General features: G+C 42.0%; 1 protein-coding gene across 1 annotated transcript; it reads left to right on the top strand.

Annotated features, from left to right (window-relative positions):
* The first annotated feature begins 3418 nt into the window (after positions 1–3418).
* On the top strand, positions 3419–21442 carry LOC145405047 (putative NADPH-dependent quinone oxidoreductase VAT1L). The gene is made up of 10 exons (XM_080276550.1): positions 3419–3663; positions 4126–4255; positions 5946–6050; positions 7352–7462; positions 11832–11974; positions 14376–14479; positions 15844–15899; positions 17189–17281; positions 19800–19904; positions 20524–21442. Exons 1-10 carry the CDS (start codon positions 3437–3439, stop codon positions 20755–20757), a joined length of 1308 nt encoding a protein of 435 aa, XP_080132676.1. The 5' UTR covers positions 3419–3436; the 3' UTR covers positions 20758–21442.

The following is a 21442-nucleotide window of genomic DNA, read 5'->3' as shown; positions in this document are numbered from 1 at the left end:
CCTTGGGCAACAGATGGAGGGCGGCTACAGGCTGTCCCTTTACTGTTGATGTGGCTACTGGCCGTCACCGGGGCCCGACTCCTTGACAGAACCGCAGACAAAGCGCGGCTACAGGCTGTTGTCAAAGTCCTGTGTGGAGAGTGGCATGTAGGTGAGGAGCAGCTGCAGGTTGTCTCCTGCCTACTGGCACAGCTACAGGCCGTCGACTGTGTCGTGCCCTCCAAGGCAACTGCAGAAGGAGAGGGGGTGTACCGTTCTCTCCCCACATGCGGCTTCAGGCTGTCACGGGTTCTGCAGAAGGTTTGAGCAGTACCTGTCGGAGCGGCTACAGGCCTTCTCTTTTTGGGGGGCATGGCTACAGGCCATTGCCTTTTTTGTGTGTGGCTACCGGCCATCACAGGGACGTGGTTACAGGCCGTCACCTTATTATTGGAGTGGCTACAGGCCGTCTCCTCGTTATTACAGCGGCTACAGGCCGTTGCCTTATTACTGGAGTGGCTACAGGCCATCTCCTTGTTATTAGAGCGGCTACAGGCCATCTCTTGGTTTGTGCGGCTAGCGGCCGTCACTGGGGTGCCGCTTGGAGCTGTATTTTCAGCTCCATCCTGATCCTGGCGAGGGTTAGCTCGGCCGAAAAGCAGTGCACTCGGACTGAGGTGGTCATGCCAGGCACACTCTGAGGAATAGGGGCACAAGGCCCAGTGGGACTTATGACCGTATTGCATGGACGTGGCGTGCGTGACATACACCCCTCCATAATCCCCTCTTGGGGGCGTAGTGGTGCCCTGAGTTGCCACGGCCAGTATTTCACATTGTACTGTCATCTAGTGTACTTGTATTTTATATAGGATTGCCCATGCACTTGTATGTGAATTGTTATACTGTGTGTTTGATAATGTGTAAATGTGGTTAGCCTGTGTTTGAGCCCTATCCCCTTGTCTGTATACTCTGGCCCGGTCAAGAATAAAGAACCCAAGGCCCGTGCCGTACCTGAACCCAAGAAGTTGGGCGCATAATACGCTGCATAACGGGTTCTTTTGTTCAGGTCCGGGCAAGAGCATGCAACAAAGGAACAGGGCTCAAACACAGGCTAATCAGCCATACACGTATATTACCAGACAAAGAGAAAACACAGTGCTTTACACAATACATATGGCGCAGTACGAATCACATATTGCCACATATAGATTTACAGCAGGCTAGATATCAGACAGGTGCAGGTGGCGGCCACTTCCGCTATAACCTTAGCACGATTTCGCTCTGAATCCTGAGTTTTGCTTATTAATAGTTAAGGGAAACAATATTTTGACAGGATTTCCAATAATTAGGTGTATGAAACTACAGTATATGGTCATTGCAGTGCCCACCCCTAAGGGAAACCCCGGTAGGGGTGTCAGAACACCCACCCCATGGAGGACCGATGGCCCAACACCCACCCCAGGGGGGGGAGACGACGGGGAGGTGCATAGGGCGCGCGTAAGGCCTAGGAGAGACGGGCCTATGTCCCCCACGACCTTGCGTCCCTCTTCCCCTCAACAAGAGCAGGAACGCCGCCCCGGCAGACTACTCTGCAGCCGGGCCAGCCCTCGCCAGGATTAGGGTGGGCCTTGGCCTAGTACAGTCACAGGCAGCACCGCGGTGATGGCCATCGTCTGCACCTGGAAGAAAGAAATGGCCACCATACACTCTTCTGCTGCTACCTCCTGCAGGACCGCGGTGACGGCCACTATCTGCACCAGGAAGGAAGGGACGGCCACCCTCCACCCTTCGCCTGCAGCCACTCCTGGAAGCAGCACCGCGGTGATGGCCACCGTCCACACTGGGAAGGAAGGGACTGCCACCATACGCCCTTTGGCTGACACCCCAGAGAAAAGCAGAACCGCGGTGACAGCCACCCTCCGCACCGGGAAGGAAGGGACGGCCACCGTATGCCCTTCGTCTGCCACCTCCTCAGGGAGCAGGACCATGGTGATGGCCACCGTCCACACCGGGAAGGAGGGGACAGCCACCATACGCCCCTCGTCCACTGTCCTTGTGACTACCCCTCCGGAGGAAGTCCCTTACTCGGCACACCACCCACCCATAGGCAGAGCGGGACGCTTTTCTCCCTTTCCCCTCAGGTGTACTTCCCCAGAGGAGTTGCAGCTGGAGGAGCTCTGGCGAGGGCCCATCACGAGTCTATAGTAGTCAGTGCCCTGCAGCCAGCACCCGGGTGACGCCCCCTGCTGTCGGACTCTACGGGGAAGGGACGCCGCAGGCAGATCATGACGGCGACTCGACCCAGCCGAGACCGCAGCCCCAGACGCCAAGGGGCACCCCTAGGACTCCGGGGCGCGACCTCCCCGGCCCCACCAGCAGGCAGTCGTCCTCCAGGAGCAAGCAGAGGCAAGCATTCCTGCTCGCCCTGTTCGGCCCAAGTCCAGAGGGCCGGCTTCTCCACCGAGGCCCCACTAGGGAAGGGCCTTCCTCCACGCCGACCAGCAGCCCACTCCGGACGACCCAGCCCCCGGCAGTAGGCTAGTCTCGTGCCTCCTGCGGGAAGGCGCACCTGACTACCTTGCACCTGACTATACCTCCCACCCCCAGGCGACACCTGTTAGCAGCCCAAGTCCACAGCAGCCTGGGCCAGAGTCAACTAGTCCAACTATGTCCCTTTAACCTAAGCTGTGTATCACTTATATTGTATCTGTTCTGTGTGTAATTAAGGTAATATACTGTACGTGTAAGGTTGGTCGACCCGAATTTTTCTGTGCTGTTTCTCTTGTTGTGTATTCTAGATCCGGTCTCGAAAAAGAACCCCAGCTCAGTAGCTAGTGTTCTAAGGACGAGAAGTCGACCAAAGAACACAGCATAACAGTCATAAAATGATAATATTTTCCGATTAAAAGTGCCGATTCGGTAAATGGCTGCCGTTTCGCTATTTCGTCGCACCGCCCATGGAGTCCAATGAACAAAAAAAGGGTTTGCGGTACCATTGACAAGCTCGTATGTTAATTTCCTTAACTCTTTATAGTTTATTAGCTCTTGGAATTCAACCTTACAAAAGAACAATCACTGTCTTGTAGCATACAATGAGCTACAAGGAATAGAAGCATATCTAAGCAGAGTTAAACAGTGTGTGCGCGGCGATAATTAAACGCAAGCGCTCACAACTCGCACTGGTTTGTCAGGTCGAAAACTTGCCTTTAACTTTCTATGCATCATTCTCTACTTAACGTCTTGCAGAAACTACATGTAAACAATACATGGTGCAATAAATAGTCACATTTCGCGGATAATTCATAAATTGTTAGTCAATAATTTTTCGTGAGATGCCTGTGCTGTATAATATAGGATGGGTTAAAGCCAGGGCGAGGTGTAGTTGGGACAGCGGGGCGCGCCTGTCAACTTCCCACCTGTTGGTCTGCTACCACCCACTTCACCACAAGCCACCGTGATGACGGACGTCCAACAAAAGTCCAACGCTGAAGCCAAGACTGACGCCAAGGGCGATGTCAAAGCTGAGGCAGAAGGGATTACCAAGGATAACAAGACTGGAGAAGCAGGCAAGGAGATGAGAGCTGTTATTCTGAATGGTTTTGGCGGCTTAAAGTCTGTGAAGATTGTGAAGCGGCCTGTACCTAGTCTGGCAGATGGTGAGGTGTTGATTCGTGTACAGCTCTGGTGAGTAGAATACTATTAACTGTATTATGTATTTGAGTAATATGCATTTATTGTGATAAATACTTTCACAGTGGCCAGAAGTGTGACAGACCTTATAAATGTACCATATGGTTGGTTTGTCTTGGTCACTGTACAGACATAGTAACAGTCAGCACCATACTGTCTATCTGTCAGTCTATAGCCAGATGCCATAATCCCATAAGGGGTGGCTGTTTGTCTTTGAGTTAGTGGTTTTATGAGGAGGGATGCTAACCTTCCACCAACCCACTTGTTGACAAAATAGGAATGGGTTTAGGTTTTGCATTTCAGTATTGACAGGGGCAATTTTGGGAAGCTGACAGCATTATTTTTTTATTTTTGTTTTTTTTTAACTTAGCTTTCAGTATTTCATTTTCAGCTTACCTCCTGATCAATACTTTTTCCACCTGCACATTTCACTTGACTCTCATATCATTGAAACAGCGGGGTGAGCTTCCAAGATGTGATGGTTCGACAGGGTGTCACTGAAGCACCACCCAAGACTCCCTTTATCTTGGGCTTTGAGTGTGCTGGCATTGTGGAGGCGGTGAGCGAAGATGTTGAGGGATTTAAGGTGGGTCCCTCTGTCATAACTTGAATGAGTGTGTGTTTGTGTGCATTGTTCTTGTGTGTGTGCATCATGCTTGTTTGTACATTGTGTATGTATATGTACATTGTATGTGTGTGTTTGTGTGTGCATGTGTGTGTGTGTGTGTGTGTGTGTGTGTGTGTGTGTATTGTGTATACATGTGTATGTAGACTTGTACATTGTGTGTATTCACATGGTTTGTGCACATTTGTTTGTATGTGTGCCCATTGTGTGTGTGTGTGTGTGTGTGTGTGTACATTGTGTATGCACGTGTATGTATGTGTTTACATTGTACATTGTGTATGTGCACATTTATTTGTATGTTTTACCCATTGTGTATATATATATATGTATATGTATATGTATATACACTGTGTGTGTGTATTTACCTGTTTGTAGTATACAGGAATTGAGCTAAGCTCACGTTGTCCTGTCTCCATATCTGCATTTATCTAGTCTAGTTTTAAACACATGAATGTTTTTTGCCTGCACCACTTCTTCGTCTAAGTAATTCCAAATACTTATGCTTCTGTTTGGGAAATGGAACCTTTTAATAAGAAAAGTTGCTGGTTCTTTGAAAGCAGTGATATGAATCGAGGAAGTGAAATAGTTACTGCATGACAGTATTGTGATACGAACTCTAAAGTATGGAAGTGAAGCTTGGACCATGTTGGAAGGACACAAGTCAAGAGTGAGAACAGTGGAAATGAGGTATTTGAAAGGAGCCTGTGGAGTCACATGGAGAGACAGACTGACAAATGAGGAAGTGAAGGAGCTTTGTGGTGGGGATGTGGATGTGATAGAAAGTGTTAGGAGAAACACACTGAGGTGGTTTGGCCATGTGGAGAGGACGGAGAGAGAGAGACTGATGAGGAGAATGTGTGTGAGTGAAGTGGAAGGGAGGAGAGGGAGAGGGAGAACAAGGATGAGATGGAGGAATGAAGTGGAGAGATATATGAGAAAGGAGGGTGGGGGGGTGAGCTGGGAGCAGGGCAGTGAAATGGTGGGGGACACGGCAACATGGAGGCAATTTGTCTGTAGCCTCCCCTTGCAGGATTAAGGCGTCTGACAATAGATAGATAGATAGAATACTTAATAATTATTGTGCTGGGTCCATAGTCTTGTGGGTATAGAACAGTTTTATTTCTGTATATGTCATGTTGTCATGTACAGTACAATATTGTATGTTATTTATGCACATTTTAGCTATATTAAATGTTAAGAAAATGACACAAGAATGTTGAGGGGTAGTATGTAAGATAAATTGTCAAGGAAGAGGTACAGTAATAGAAAATACACTCATTAGAGTACAAAGCAACCCCAGATGTTGAGTAATCAGTACCCTTGTTCATTCCATGTGTATGCTCAGGTGTTCATTCAGCATGCAACCACAGTTGAAACCACTGAATGAGATAAATGCTAATGAAGTGGTAATCAGACTCTCGCCTTCCTGGTAAATGTGAGGAGGAGGGATAGGGAAGCTGATGGGTCCTAATCCTCCTCTCATTCGTTGGTTTATGCTGTATTGATGGCATAATGTTTTGTAAGTTTAAATTAGCAACTGCTGCCGGTTGGGTTAATGATTCATCAAATTAGTTACTGTAATATTTCTGTAAGTGAACCTATGGTGCTGCCTTTATCTTTCAAACTTCTGTATATATGTAAATTACTACAGGTTGGGGACAGAGTGGTTGCATTGCCTGACCATCGAGCTTGGGCAGAACTTGTTCCAGTACCATCCAAGTATGTCTATCAGGTGCCAGAAACCATGCCACTCCAGGTATGTTATAGGATTCACACTGTTATTTTGGGGAAGGACATCTGACATCTTAACATAGAGTTGAGTGTCGTCAACTAAAGACGATAAACTACTCGTGTAGATTGTAAATAGAATTGGACCCAAAACTGATCCTTGGGGGATTTCGAACAGAAGGAGAGCAGAATTTGAGCTTGAGTAATCAGCAAGTACTCTCCGAGATCTGTCTGACAGATGCAACTGAAGGAGCAAAATAGCACTGTCACGAATGCCTTAAAAATCGGGTTTATGATCTACTGTGTCAGAAGCTGCAGACAGTTACAACAGAACAGAGAGACGACATCCCACTACAGGTGTTTGTCACCAAATCCTTATGAATCCTTGTTAATGGAGTTTCAGTTGAATGATATTTTGTGTATGCCGATTGAACAACAAGAGCAACTCTGTTCTGTTCCAGTAGTGGTAAGAGTTGATCGTGTATGGCCTGCTCAGTAATCTTAGATAAGAAGGACAGGTTAGAGACAGGATGATAATTTGTCATGCTCTTGAAATCTAGGCCGGGTTTCTTGAGTAGGGCTTAAGCAAGGCATGTTTTAAGTATTTGCCAAGAAGCGTCTGTTTATTATGTTGCAGATAAAGTTTGATGCATGCTCGTACACATCAGGCAGTTGTGACATGGTGCATGGATCGAGTGGGAAGAATGTTTTGTTAAGGTCTCTCTCTCTCACTTTTTTATAGAATGTCTTGAATAATCATCACCAGAAGTTAATGACAAAACTCACGGGACACCCTGTATAGGTACGGATTTGCAACTGTGTAATTAACACCATTTAGTTCTGTTGTTTAAATTCTTATGTAATCAAGATTCTTATCAGTAATGCCTCGGGCTGTGCCTTACCTATCGCAAAGTTTGACAAGATAGTCTTTCAGATTACGCTTTGTAATTACAGTAAGGCATGACGGAGTGAGGGATGTTTTTTCCTTCCTTAGTTTCCTTTGGTTTTGTTTCGAAGCTTACCAGGTGACTGCATGTTACTCAGCTGAGTGGTTCTCTGGCTAATATAAGTGCTGTATCAGTTTTATGCCAAGTTTTTTCCCCAGGAAACTTTTGTCTTTTTATGTCCGGGTGTACATGCACGAATAGGCTGTGGTAAAGTGGTATGGCCAGGGCTGGCCTGAGTAAAAGATGCCAAGTAGTCAATTTCCTTGAGCCTCACATGCACACACTTCTCTATACACACCTTTTTTAAACACACTCACATATTTTTAAGTCCTCCTCATTGCTCCTGATGATGTGTTTTAGATATATTTTTCTTAAATTACAGGAAGCTGCTGCAGTAACAATGAGCTACACTGTGGCATATCTGCTGGTTCATCAGCTGGCCAATGCTGCACCTGGCCACACTGTCCTTATCTATTCAGCTGGTGGTGCTGTGGTCAGTATTTCATAAAGCTGTATTTTAGTTGATTAACCCCTTAACCGCGGGGCGTCACTTTCGTGACGCTCAGGAGCAAGGGATCATACTGCGGGGCGTCACATTTGTGATTATGTGTTATTTTGAATTCGCCCGGGCTTTCAAGTGGTGGCTTGTATCATCTATCAGTACTACCAGTGTCCAGCTATACTGAGTTCTGCTAATGTCACCTGTACTCCCATCACTGTTGACAATTTAGCCAATTTTCTCCTGTCCTTGACTCCCCCCCTCCCTACCTCACGTCCATTACCCTCTCCTCCCGCCTGACCAGCTGCACTGCGCTATACAAATGCTGGATGGATTTTTCCACTCGTTTTATCCATTGAAATGTGCCCTTTGCCCTATTCTTATACAAAATAATATATAAAAGAAAGAGAAAAGGTAATTGATACTGCCATACATTTGGAATGGGCTAATTATCACCTGGCAACACCTCACGTGCACTCGTTCGCTAATTTTCCCCGTTTATTTCTCCTTGAAATATGCCGTATGACCTGTTCTCATAATCAAAATATATATAAGAAAGCAAGGGAGAAGCCTAAGTGATATTTACATTCACCTGCAGCTACCTAATTTATGATGTATTGTCTAGATTTCCTGCCAATCATTTCATAGCGTATATATTAGCAGCTGTCACCATGCGACATTGGCAGCCCTTCACTGCCCCTAGGCAACACCATTCTGTTTACTGTCGTCTTTCAAGGTGAAACCACATCGGATTCTCGCCTGTCCAATTCCACCGCTTTTTAGTCCCATGCAAAGGGCCCTGTGACCTCTGCCTCTACTAAACCTCGTGTGGAAAGGGGTAAATGGCTAAGTAACTGCTGTGGAATGTGAACTGACTAATTTATCAGTGGTAATGATGGACAGTGACTACGATCTTTCTGGTGACTCTAAAACAGTGCACGTGGAAATGTAAATAATGTGTAAATAATGTGTAAACAGCAAGTGAAAGCAATGAATGTAAATGTAGGTGAACAGTGGAAAATAGTTTTATAAGTTACTGCAAGTGACAGTGCATAACATAGTGTAAATAAAATTGAAATATAAATAATGTAAATAAAATAGAGAATGTAAACAAATGTAAATAAGTAGTAATATAAGAATACAAGTATATATACTAGGAGTATTGAAAGTGAAAGTTTCACTCTAGCATGTATGATTACTGGGAGTTATGAAAGTGAAAGTGACAGATTTGTTCTCCATGCTAGTATACAGGATGAGAAAGTGAATGCTATGTAATTTACTGAAAGAGAAATTGAATGCCTACACTGACAATAAACTACTATTACTGAAGGAAACTTACGGATAAAGACTGCAGATATATATGTGTTAAATAGTAATAGGAATATAAAGTGTGAGTGTTTCTATGAATAATAAATGACAGAATACCAGCAGGGAACGAGCGCAAGTGGGAAGCCGTTACGCGCTCGTAATTTTCATTGCTCTGTGTGTTTTTTTTTTTGGGGGGGGAGTATGGATTCCAAACTATTTGAAAATCATGGAATAGTGTTTCTAGTGATAATATCAGGCTGTGGTAATCATATTACGAGGTGTTGGGAAGTGTAAAGTGGAGACTTCGTTACCCAACTTCAGAAGTCCTCACAAGTCCTACAGTACTTGATGAAGGCTAAACAAACATCCCAGGAGAAAGCTGAAGGTATGTGCCATATGCATATTTAATTATGATATTTTAGGACTAATAACTGATTTTTGGCAAATATTTTTACAAAGTCTGTCGGAGCGCAAATATCCTAGCGGGACACACAAGGAGCGCCAAAACAACCCCGTGGTTTAGGGGTTAAGGAGGCTCTGTAGTGCTTCATCCTTACCAGTTCTGTGTATGCGTATGGCTCATTATTGTTGTTTGTTACCTGTTCAGACTGCATAATAGAATATTTAAATAAACATGACAGTGTTTATGTATTAGAACATATAAATACACAGGAGACAGAGAGCATTTACTGCAACACCTGCTCCCTACAAATGTGAGAGCCAGATATTTGAGTTTGCTCCATATCCTTGATCTTCGATGGATTCTCGAAATTGAATGACTTAATTATTGACTGACCTTCAGCTCTTCCACTAAGTTTAGTTTATATCGGATAAAAACATGGTTGACCTTGCCCTGAGACCTTTACTTTTAACCTGTTGTTCTCAGAATCGGATCACTACATGCGTGACTGACCCGTATGCTTTCAAAGTTTCATTCATATTGTTTAAAAACTTTCCTTAATGAATAATTGTAAAATCAAATCCCTTCATTATTGCTTTACCCTGAATCCTTTTGCAAAGGTATAAACTGGATCTGAATTGTTTAAGCTGGCCATTCCATGTGGCTTGTACAGTACATATGACCTATCCCAGTGACTTTGGTCTTTATTTATTAAATTTGAATACCTTTATCCTTTCCTTATCCTTAACACTTTTTGCAGTTTGACCTAAAGTTGACCTTGCTATGCCCATGAGCTGGTCTACTGTTACAAAATTATTATAATAATAATAATAATAATCCATCCCATTTTGATCCTCAACTCTTCTAAGTTTGGTCCAAATCCTATTTAATCTTAAATCATGCAGATATACTGAAGTCCAAATTTGACCTTGCTGTGGCCTTGACCTTTGATTTTCAGAATTAAATCTTTCACATTTACTTTACCTTCAGCCCTTCCTAAGTTTCACCTGAATTAGAGTAAAACTATTTAACTTGCCTTTGGCCTATTCTAAAAAGTAATAGATTAACCAGTTTGCTGACCCTTGACCCAGCCATCAGGTTTAGTTGAAATTGGATCAAAATTGTGTTTTGTTAACAGAGCAACACTCAGTAGGATCTCTCCAATAACAACTTTGACAGTAACATTTTTGGCAATAACAGTAAGTTAAAATAAATGCCTGGTGTCTATAATAACGTTTGGATTCACTTAGTGTGGTAGGTGATGGCGACCATCATCCACTCACACACTTGATGTACCTGCCTGCTTCTTCCTTAGCCTTTATCATTCTTTTCTCTGTCTGCCCTCCTCTCTTCCTATTTCTCCCATATTTCATGTCACTTCGTATTGCTTTTCTTGGAACAATCATCTCATCAAACACCTCATTAACTCCTTTAATGTGAGTTTTATATTAGTAATGATTTAATAACTAATCTTATTATTTCAGCTAATATAAGTAGTGATACGAGGGCTTCAGATGGGAAAAATGGGTAAAAGTCCTGGGGTGGCGACACCAATAGGCCCTTTATACATGTATCTTAATGTCACGCAAATGACAATTTCACTAATAATGGCATTTTTCTGGCACCAGTTAGATGTTATTGGCGAGATCCTACTACTGAAGTCAAAACAATACACTACTCTTGCAGTCATGAGCATGGTTCTATATATTTAGGTGTTGTACTACCCCAGTCTGTCTGATTGAGCAGACCCATCAATTGCAGGGAAGCAGCTGCCTCGACAGGGCCACTCCATGCAGTGAACTGATGCCCCCATGTGGCTGAAAGTGCCACAGCAGGGCTTGTTGATGAGTGTGGAGGTTTGGTCCCTGGGTGGATGCCACATTTTCATCTCCACCCAGTTAACACAGGGCACTATATTAGGCTCCATTTCACCTCATATGGTTACCACCCAGCATTGTAAAAGGTTTCCTGAGTTATAAGAAACCATTTGGCATGCCAGTAAGTGTAGAGCCACCTAAAGTTGAAAGAATAGTAGTAAACAGTGACAGGAAGGATGGGAGAAATAGGGAGAGAGGAGTACAGATGCAGAAAGAGAATGAAAGACATGAAGGAAGATGTAGGCAGCACTTAATCAAGTGCATGGATGATGGGTGCCCCCACCTACCACATAGTGTAATATGCAAATGTACAGCTAAGAAAGAAGTGGTAGAATGGCTGCTAAGCTCGGTGACAATATAGACCTTAGTCGTTTGTGAGTCATCCACTTTTTATTTGCCAGCCTTCCATACCTGTTCCCTGTATAAGTTAATAAAATGACTGTAAGATTCTGTGGATTGATTACTTTTAAAGAAACTCTGTAAATGTTATCTGTAGCTGAGCATTTGTTTAAAGGCAATAGCATGGCATTTAATTTTATTTTATTATCCTCTTTAGTTGATCTTCTTTGTATTATTCTTGCTAACTATGTACTGTCATTCAGTTAGACTTGTTTTTGAGTGAGAGGTTACTAAATTTCACTGAATAAGGTAACTTGAATAAAGTAGTTTGGTGAAAGCAAGAATAGAATAGAAAGTATATCCTCATGCTGAAGGAGTTAAACTTTTCCTTGTATTACAGCAGTCAAACCTGTTCATCTGTCTTTCCACTTTGCCACAGGGCCAGGCGATATGTGCATTGCTGCAGCAAATTGGAGGAGTGACTATTGTAGGGGTAGCATCCAAAAATAAACATGAAGCAATTAAGTCTTCTGTCACCCACCTTATTGACAGGACCAGTGATGTCCATGGCGAGGTCAGAAAGTAAGTATGGTTCTAGACCTGTACTGTATTGTCACGATCAAAAGTTTGATAACTCCCTGCTGAATGTTACAATAACCTTTGATGTTACACTACCATGATTATATATTTTAATAAATTAGTCTGTCCTTGATGGCTGTGGTAATGGAAAGTATTTTTATGATGGTAGTATGGACAACAAACAGTACAGTCAACCTTCTCAAATCTTAATGTATAAAGTTAGATGCCTTCCGGTTAACCCCAACCACAAGCCTTTGCGTTGTATCGCTTCCCCCCCCTTTTCCCTCTTGCTGTTCTTTCCTTACAGTTAAGTCTTATTCACGCCCGCTTCAGTTTCCTTGTAATAAATTGCTCCACCCTCCTCCCTCTCTCTGCTGCCCTTTTCAGTTTGCCTCTCATCTTCTCCTTCCTTTCATCTTCTCCTTCCATTCTTCCTCCACACACCCGACCTTCCTTAGTCTATCAGTTTCACCTTTCCATCCATTCTTCCCATTTATTCCCTTTCTTTCCCTCCTCGGCATCTTCCTTCCCCAGTGGTCTGCCCTTCCTTTCTCTCTTCTCACTCTCTTCTTTCTCCTGTCGCTCTCTGCTCCCTCTCTCTTGGTCATATGTCTTCTCACACTGCTGCTACTTCCACCTTTACCGATGGTTCCAAATCTCTTTGTGGTGTTGGGTTTGCTGTCATCTCCCCTGAGTCTTCTTTTTCTGGTCCCCTTCCTTCAGTTGAGGTTGTTCTCATGTCAGAACTTTATGCTGTTCCTTTTGTTCTGAAGTCTGTTTCGTTCCTCTTCCTCCTCTTTTGTTATCTTCTCTGACTCTCACAGTGCACTTTCTTCTCTACAAACCTCTCATCCCCTTGTCACCCAAATTCAAGAGTGGCTTCTCTGTTTTTCTGTGCATTAGAAGTCGATTAAATTTGCTGGATCCCTAGTTATGTTGGGGTCACCGGTAATGAACGTGCAGACTCACTGGCTTGTTCAGCTACTATTTTTCTCACGTCTACTCCTTGGTCCATTCATGCTCTTGATTGTTTTCCTATTCTAACTTGCCTCTTCTGTGATCTCTGGCAAACTTTCTGGGATTCCCAGGTCACCAACAAGCTTCGTATCATTAGACCATCTGTTCTTCCTTGGTCTGTTTCCACACCCCAATTGTCAGTGGAAGACTGTTCTTGCTCATATTCGCCTGGGTTATACCTGCATCACTCCTGGTCAGTTAATGAGTGGTGACCTCCGTCACTTTGTTCATGCTGTAACTGCCCCTTGACCATCCACCACCTTTTTCTCAACTGCCCATTGACTCTTCATGCCCATCTCTCTGCTTTCCCCTTCCTCTCCTTCTCACCCTGTCCCACAGTGCTTGCTGATTTCCTTGGTGATTTTCGTGCTTTTTCTGTCTTGAATATTGTTGCCTTTCTTTCTGCTCAGCATTTTCTGCATCTAATTTAATTGTCCTGTATTCTTTGCTCACTCTCATCTTAAATGTCGGGACCAGCTGCCTGGCCCTGGGCTCCTGCGCTTCTCGTGGGGCAGTGTAGGGTTGGATGATGGATGGATGGATATTCTTTGCTGCCATAGTGCCACATAGTCTTTCTAGGCTTGGTGCTAGTATTTTCTCACTGTTCATTCATTCATTTGCTCATTTATTTAATTTACCATCTATGATGACCTTGGCCTACCATGCCTCCTCCCACCTTCAGACTCGCACAGGTACCCTCTGCAGCACTCCATTTATACCTCATATTGCTGTATGACCATATTGTATACACACACTCTTCATCTGGTTTTGTCTACAGACTTCATACTCATCTTTCACAAAATACATTTCTTACTGTATCCACTCTTTGTATATCACACTCTTTCTTCATTAACATCATCATCACCACTGTTTACTTTTTTGTGCCATACCAAGGTCTCGTACCCATATGTTGAAGTGGGCACTAAACCTCCTTCATGCAGTCCTCATGCAGTTGCCATACTCAGATCTCTGTTTCTTGTTAAGGGCTTCATAGTGCCAGCTTTCTTCCCTTTGCTATACTGTTTTCCACATGGCATATTTACCTCTTATGTATAACTACACACAGATGCTTAATGTCCCTCACTAGTTTGAAGTTTTTCCATGTACCAGCACATCATACAGTATTGAGACTTACCTCTCTTAGCAACCATGAGCTTACTCCTGTCTAAATATTCTTTCAGAGCATGATGCTTTCAGCCATCAGCAAAACACTGTTGTTCACTACTGAATTAGCAAGTAACACAACATCTGCATACATAATACTTGAGATATCCAGCACTCTACCATTCATTACTAACTTTGTCTCTCCATAACTCGAGATGTGATTGCTCATGGTAGTAATGATATACAACAGTTAGCTTGTTCTAAAAGGTGATTTCATTATCAGGGCATGTCCGGATGGAGTGGATGTGGTTTTTGATTGTCAGGGAGGCGAGGAATGTAATCGTGGGTACTCCCTCCTCAAGCCTCTAGGACGCTACATCCTCTTTGGTATGTTGCACCCTTCATTTTAGCAGTCTGTTTCAACCCCTTCACCAAAATAACATGTTAATTTAGTTTAGCCATGCTTCCTCAGGGTGATTTTATTAACTTGGGAGAGCCTCTTGGTAGTAAGGATTTGATAAACTCTGTATCTCATCTCTTCATTTTGAAATGTATCTCTTAAGCAGAATCATATATTCTAGAAGTAGCACAAATAAAATGGAAAAAATCATCAGATTGTAGAGGTTAATGCCACTTCCATAGATATTGCTTTTTTTCTTGGATACGTTTGATGAAACCTTCACTCTAATTCCCACGTCAGTCACCTTTTATGGTGGTGATTGCGAGTACATGAATCATTAGCTTGAATATTATTAGAATGGTTACCATGAAATTCTTAGCAAGCTCTGTATCTTCCCAGTGAAGTTGACCATTTGGGGCTTTTTTTTTTTTATATGTCAAGTGAAAGTGGCCCTATTGTCATAGCTGAGGCAAAACCCGTAGACAACTTTCCTAATACTGTCTGCTTTTTCCACACAGGTGGTATTTTAAATTTAGAGAAACTGTCTGATCTATTTTATAGTTATCATTGTAAATTAAAAGAGCACTATTTCTGTAATCTCCATTCCAGGAGATTTCAGTGTTCACCATCATCTTTGGCAATCCTCTCCTTCTACAGATCCACCTGGTGAACAAACTTACATGTTTTCTATCCATAATGACCTAGAGCAGCTTGCATAGCACCCTACCCGTAACCCTGACCACCTTAGAGAGAGCTCTGACATACTCGACCTCTTCCTTACAACTAGTCATTCTGCTTGCACTGTAGATCTTCCCTCTCTTTTGGGCTTCTCTGATCACAACCTTGTCACCTTAACCTGTCTTACTGCTCCGGTATGGCCTGTGGACCCTCCGAAGAAACGTTGGTTGTGGCACTTTGGCTGCTGATTGGGAGGCCCTCAGGCAGTACTGGTATATGCCAAGATACGATACCCGTAGATGTGATACCCCAGCTTAGCAGTGGGGGTAGAAATACTACCATACCCCACCTAATGATGGCCAAACCCCAGTTTAATGAAAGGTTTAGATTTTTTTCTACTGATGTGGATGATATTTTAGACTAAAATTTTGTGTTTATGTTGATTTATAAACTGTTTTTAGACTGTTAATGTATTTTAGTCAATGATTGGGTGAACGTTGTCATTTTGGAGTACAGTTTTCTAACTCTGATTTTTTCCAGACTTACGTATGACGATTTTTGAATTTTATTTTTGGGTTCAGGCGAGTTATAAACTGCTCTTAGGATAAATATTTCAAGTGGAAATATATGATTTGAAAATTATCATAACTTTTTTTTTTTTATTTTTTTACAGGGTCATCAAGTATTGTGACTGGAGAGACAAAGAGCATCTTGAATGTAGTGAAGTCTGTAAGTAAAATATATCTGTACATTACTACAGTATACAGAGCTTTTCTTCTTCTTATGACAAGTAAGAAGCAGAGAATTATTATTATTATTTTTTTAATACTAAGTAGATGCAGTATGCCTTCATTGGTAGCTCAGGGAGTACATGGTAGGCCATTTATATATTAACTTCAGGTGACTACACTGAGTGACAAACAAAATTACTTCTTGTAAGCTACAAATTATATAATGTAGCTACTGGGCTGGGTGGTATGAATATAACATTTTCTTTCTTTACCTTTTTCTTTTATAATTAGTTAGCCATTTTCTTCTCATGACAAAGTGAGTATTTAGGGCTGCACCATAGTCTGTTGATTTTCCATGACCTTTCCTTGCGGTTGTCTTCATTGTGGAGTACACTTCAGCATTCATTTCATTTTGCTATTGCTGGAAATTTGTATTTTTTTGTCATCTTTTCCATGTCTCTGCTGTTAGTCACTTGTGATCTATTGTGCCTTTCTTGCATTGTTCTGACAGTGGGGTGCAATGTGTATGATAAATCTTCCTTTTGTTGCAGGTGATATACTGTGTATTTTATTCAAGTTAATATCACAGCTTTGTTCATCACAGAAAATCCTTGAAGTTGGATGATTAAACATGATCTCTTAACCTTATTGCATTTCAGAATTTTATGTAGGCTAATACCAGATTATTTTACTCCACTGAAAGGTCCTGTCAGAGGCCTGTATTCTTGTTGATTTAAGAGGATCTGATACCATCTCTCTACCAGTTCGTGTGTGGGAAATTAATGTACTCCTATATGTTAACTATGCAGTCTGTCAGTATTTCAGACATAACATAGGAGAATAGCAAGGTGGTGGCTAAGGTTGCTGTACTAATTCAGAGGACCTGGATTCAAATCTGTGCTAGTGGAAGCTTTTCTCAACCTTGGCTAGGCCCTGGTGTTTGATAAATCCCACTACAGCAAAAACTTCTGTATGTGGGTGAAATACGAAAAGATTCTGTTCGCATCTTTGCTGTGGAAGTGTAGTAAATCCAGTCCAGTTTTTCAGAAGACAAGTAGTCATTGCTGAAGAAGTTACTGAGGATGTAATATAAGTACTGTATTTCTATGATGAGGTTACTTCCATTGAACATCTAAGTAATGGAAATTTATATATTTGCAAGAAAAATCAGCAACTTCAGTACTAATTTGATAAATATATCCTGTGTGTGTGGATGATGATGAGTGTTAGTGGATAGAATATAGCATCAGTCTGTTGGTAGTTTACTATACATTTGAATTATTGCAGTGGTGGCAAGTGGACAAGGTATCACCATTGCGCCTATATGAGGACAACAAAGGGATCATTGGATTTAGTCTACGTCGTCTTCTTCACCACCAGGTCAGTCCAGAAATTTGAAGTGTGTTAGATTGAACTTTTCACTTATTATTTGACAGGCTGATGTGCATATGAAGTCTGGGGGGGGGGGGGATGTATCAACTACCTAACAGAGCATGATCATGACTGGAGCGCTTTGTATTTACCTAATTGTATTTGCCTAATTGTGATATACAGGAAATGAGCTACGCTCTTGGCGTCCCATCTCTGTTTCTCAGTAAGTCAAATTTACCTTTAAACTTGCTTAAGTTTTTAGACTGGATGATCTCGTTGCCTTCCTCTTGCAAACTTTTTCGTATGGACTACTACTTCCTGTCCATATCTTCTTTTATTCCTCCATTGCAGTTGAACCCTGACTTGCACCACCACCACTTAGTGGTCAGAAGATCGACTCTCACAACCTGTATATGCTCTTGCAGCCATTACACACCTCATTCTTTCATCCACACACACATTATGTCATTGCCCTCTGTTTGTTCAGTTTACCACTTACCCTTCTCATCACTCACCATGTTTACCTGCGGATCACTTCGTGTCTAAAGAGGGTATTGGCTCTCGCATGTATTTTGTTCTTCTTTTGAAAGGAACAGTTTTTGCAGGCTCATGTCCTTTGGTTCCTTCTTCCTAGCATTAAAAAAAAAAAAAAAAAAAAAAAAAAAAATGTCCTCTAGAGCACTGCCATTCTCACCCACTTCTGCAGGCACACCCTGCTCACCAACTACTCCATCCACCTTCGCATTCCCTAGTTTTCCGTTCATATCTCCAGTCAAAAACAGTCTCATTCCTTTCAGACTTTTCCATGCACGCATCCACATTTGTCCAAAATTCTTCTTTCACTATGCTTGCAAGATCTTGCATTGGTGCATACGCACACACACTCACACTGTTGCCCACATTTGTAGTCCTACTTTCAGTCTTATCCACACCATCTTTGAACCAACTGATCCATAGTCGCTTATATTCTCATTCCATCTCTTGCACACAACAATACATACTCCTTCATTTGCCCTCTCGTTTTCACCTATTCCTGTGCATATACCCCATCCATACTCGCATTCTCTTACACTCTCGCCTCCCCATTTAGTCTGTTATTCTACATAATTATATCCACTTTTGCACCTTCAAGCACCTGGACAATCTCTCTCTTTCACTTCATCATTTGTGCCCCTTAAATTCCATGTTGCAATCCATAGCATGTCCTTTGTTTGTTCCTTAGTTTTCATTTGATGGTCATCCCTGGTCTGAAGCTACTTGTTTGTATTTTCAATTGGTTGTTTTCCAGGGAGGGGCACCAACCCTTTGCCAACCCACTTGTTGTCACGTAGGGAACATGGGTTGGTTGGTGTAAGGTTACCACCCGGCATTTAAATGATTTCTAGGTTTACTAGAAATAGAATTTTATTAGAAAGAAATCATAACAGATTTGGTACTTCTCATTCAGAGGTGTACTATGTGATATCTTAAGGCCAACATTAGTACAGTAGTATGTTTGGTCATTGGAATTCAAGAAGTTTTCATGAATGTGTCTTTCACAAAATGAAGATTAATACGCTGGTATTGTCAATGCAACAGCTACCTTAATATCAGCAAACTAACTTGGAGAAATCATATGACAGAGTAGATAGGCAAGTTATGTGGAAGGTGTTTAGAATATATGGAGTGGGTGGGAAATTGTTGAATGCTGTGAAGATTATGTACGAGGGAGCTAGAGCTATTGTGTGAGTGGATGGTGACCTGAGTGAGTTCATTGATCTAAATGTGGGACTGAAATGGGGATGTGTGATGTCTCCATGGCTGTTTAGTATATACATGGATGGGGTGGTAAAGGAGGTGCACGGTAGGGATTGGATGTGCAGCCTCCGTCAGCCTAAATTGCATCAGCATATCACGTTGCCTGGCACATAGGGGTTAAAAAAAAGTCTTCGGATTTTGCTGTTTACTCCTGCTAATTTTAGTATCACAGTAATATTTAGAAGCCCTAAATCAAGGGTATTGTGTTGGTGAAGGTCATTGAGTATAGCAGACCTTTGAAAAATTTTTATTAGTTACTATTTAGCTATTCACTTTTTTGAGGGTATGATAGAAAATAGTGACTAATGGCAACTAAAAAAAAGTTAGAGGGTACTTTTTTTCTTGAATGAGTCCTGTGGCAGTTGAAGGCATATCATTTCAGCTTCACCAAAATTATTAACCAATCAGCCACATATCCCGGGATACCGCCTACAAGTTTGGATACAACTTGCCCACCTGGTTATGAGAGATTTTGGGAACAGACACATACAAATGCAGGCGATTACATTATCGCCTCGCCAGGCAGGATATTACATTTTCGCCTTGCTAGTCAGGCAGGAATTATCTGGAGGTATAAAGGATATGGAAAAGTTGTCGTATTGTATGGGTTAAGAGGCAGTATTCTGTAATTTACTGTGTACTTAGTAACAAAGAGATGTTTGAATATACAGCTTATAATGGAATAATGATGACTGAATGTATTACCGGGTATACATTGTGCTTATGGCAGCCTGGTGGAGATGAGAAGGTACGGAGCGTGGTGGAAGAAGTATACCGACTGTGGCAGAATGGTGTGGCCAAACCTCATATCGACTCGACCTATGCATTAGAGGATGTGAGTACTACACAAGCTTCTGCTCATTGCTTACATGGTTTATTAATTTTGATTCCCTACAGTATGAGACAGCAGTGTAAAATAGTTTGGTTGTCACAGAAGGAAAGAGTAAAAGAAAGTTTATAGAGGAAAAACATTACCAGTGCTGCAACGAGCAGCATATTTATTATGTCCAGACGTTTCGACATATTCATCTGTATCATGTATTAACAGATAGACGGTGTGGCTATGGGCTCGCCTCTGGGTCTGACTATGGCTAATGTTTTTCTTTGCTTTTGGGAGAAGAAATGGCTGGATAATTGTCCTGCATACTTTAAACCCATCCTTTAGCGTAGATATGTGGATGACACCTTCCTTTTATTTCAAGATGAAAGCCATGCTCCACTTTTTTTAACCTACCTTAATAAACAACATCAGAACATAAAATTTACCATGGAATGCGAAGTTAATGGTAAACTCCCTTTTCTTGATCTATCAATACAGAAGTTGAATGACTCTCTGGTTATGTCTGTATATCGTAAGTGTACTTTCTCGGGATTAGTTATTGTCCATTTATTTTTAAGGTGAATGCAATTAGAACACTATTGTATAGAGCTTATAAACTAGCTTCTACCTGCAGGTGACTGATGCCATGACAAAGATGCACGAAAGGAAGAATGTTGGTAAACTGCTGCTTGACTTGTCTATGGAGCCCAGACCTCGTCCTACCACCCCAGCCAGGAACAAAAAGGAAGACAAAGAATCCAAGGAAGAAGGGAAAGAAAAGGAAAGTAAAGACAAGGATGGCAGTGAAAAGGAAAAGGAAAATGGCAAAGAGAAGGATGATGGTGACAAGGGTGAGGGCAAAAAGTAATAATTGTGTAAAATGTATTAATGGCTGTTAACACTCTCAGGCTTCTGGCTCACTCTCAGATGATTAAAGTAGTCTGCTTTTAGCTGAAATAGAATACTAGTTATTCTGACCCTGAGAGAGTTAAACCTATATGACAATACAATGAGTGTAATGGAGTATTTGAATCAGGTGCATTATTAAGATACATTACAGTATTAAAGTGCATGCTTAATGGGATGAGCATTAAAGCAATATTAATTTCCTTGTGCAGTTATGCAATTATGTACAAATGATCAGTGAAATGAGCAAGTTCATATAAAATCTTAATACAAATACACTTCAACAGCCCTGGAACAAATTCACTACATAGATAATGAATACTTTAACTTCCAAAAGGAGAGAATTAATACGAATTTCAGTTTAGTAGTTAGCATACATAAAACATTGTAATTGCCAGTACCTTCCATGGCCATAATTGTGTGTTCATGTTATGGGTATGAAAAATTATTGGCAATCACATATACATTGCCTTCATAGTTGTGGTATAATTTAGTTGAATACTATCCACATATCATGACTGCTGATGCCAGATAAAGGGCAGTATTCTTGTGGGTTAGAAGGCTCCCTTAGCATCTCATCAGTTATTTTTGGATGTCACAGGTTAATATTTTTTGTATGTTATTTAAGCAGTCTTAATTTGGTGGTG

Source organism: Coenobita brevimanus, chromosome 7 (genome assembly GCF_032717465.1).
Source record: "Coenobita brevimanus isolate Jiangsu-jjx chromosome 7, ASM3271746v2, whole genome shotgun sequence".
In the NCBI taxonomy this organism is placed as follows: domain Eukaryota; kingdom Metazoa; phylum Arthropoda; class Malacostraca; order Decapoda; family Coenobitidae; genus Coenobita; species Coenobita brevimanus.
The sequence above is the reverse complement of the archived record's forward strand: the minus strand, read 5'-3'. Positions and strand labels throughout refer to the sequence as shown.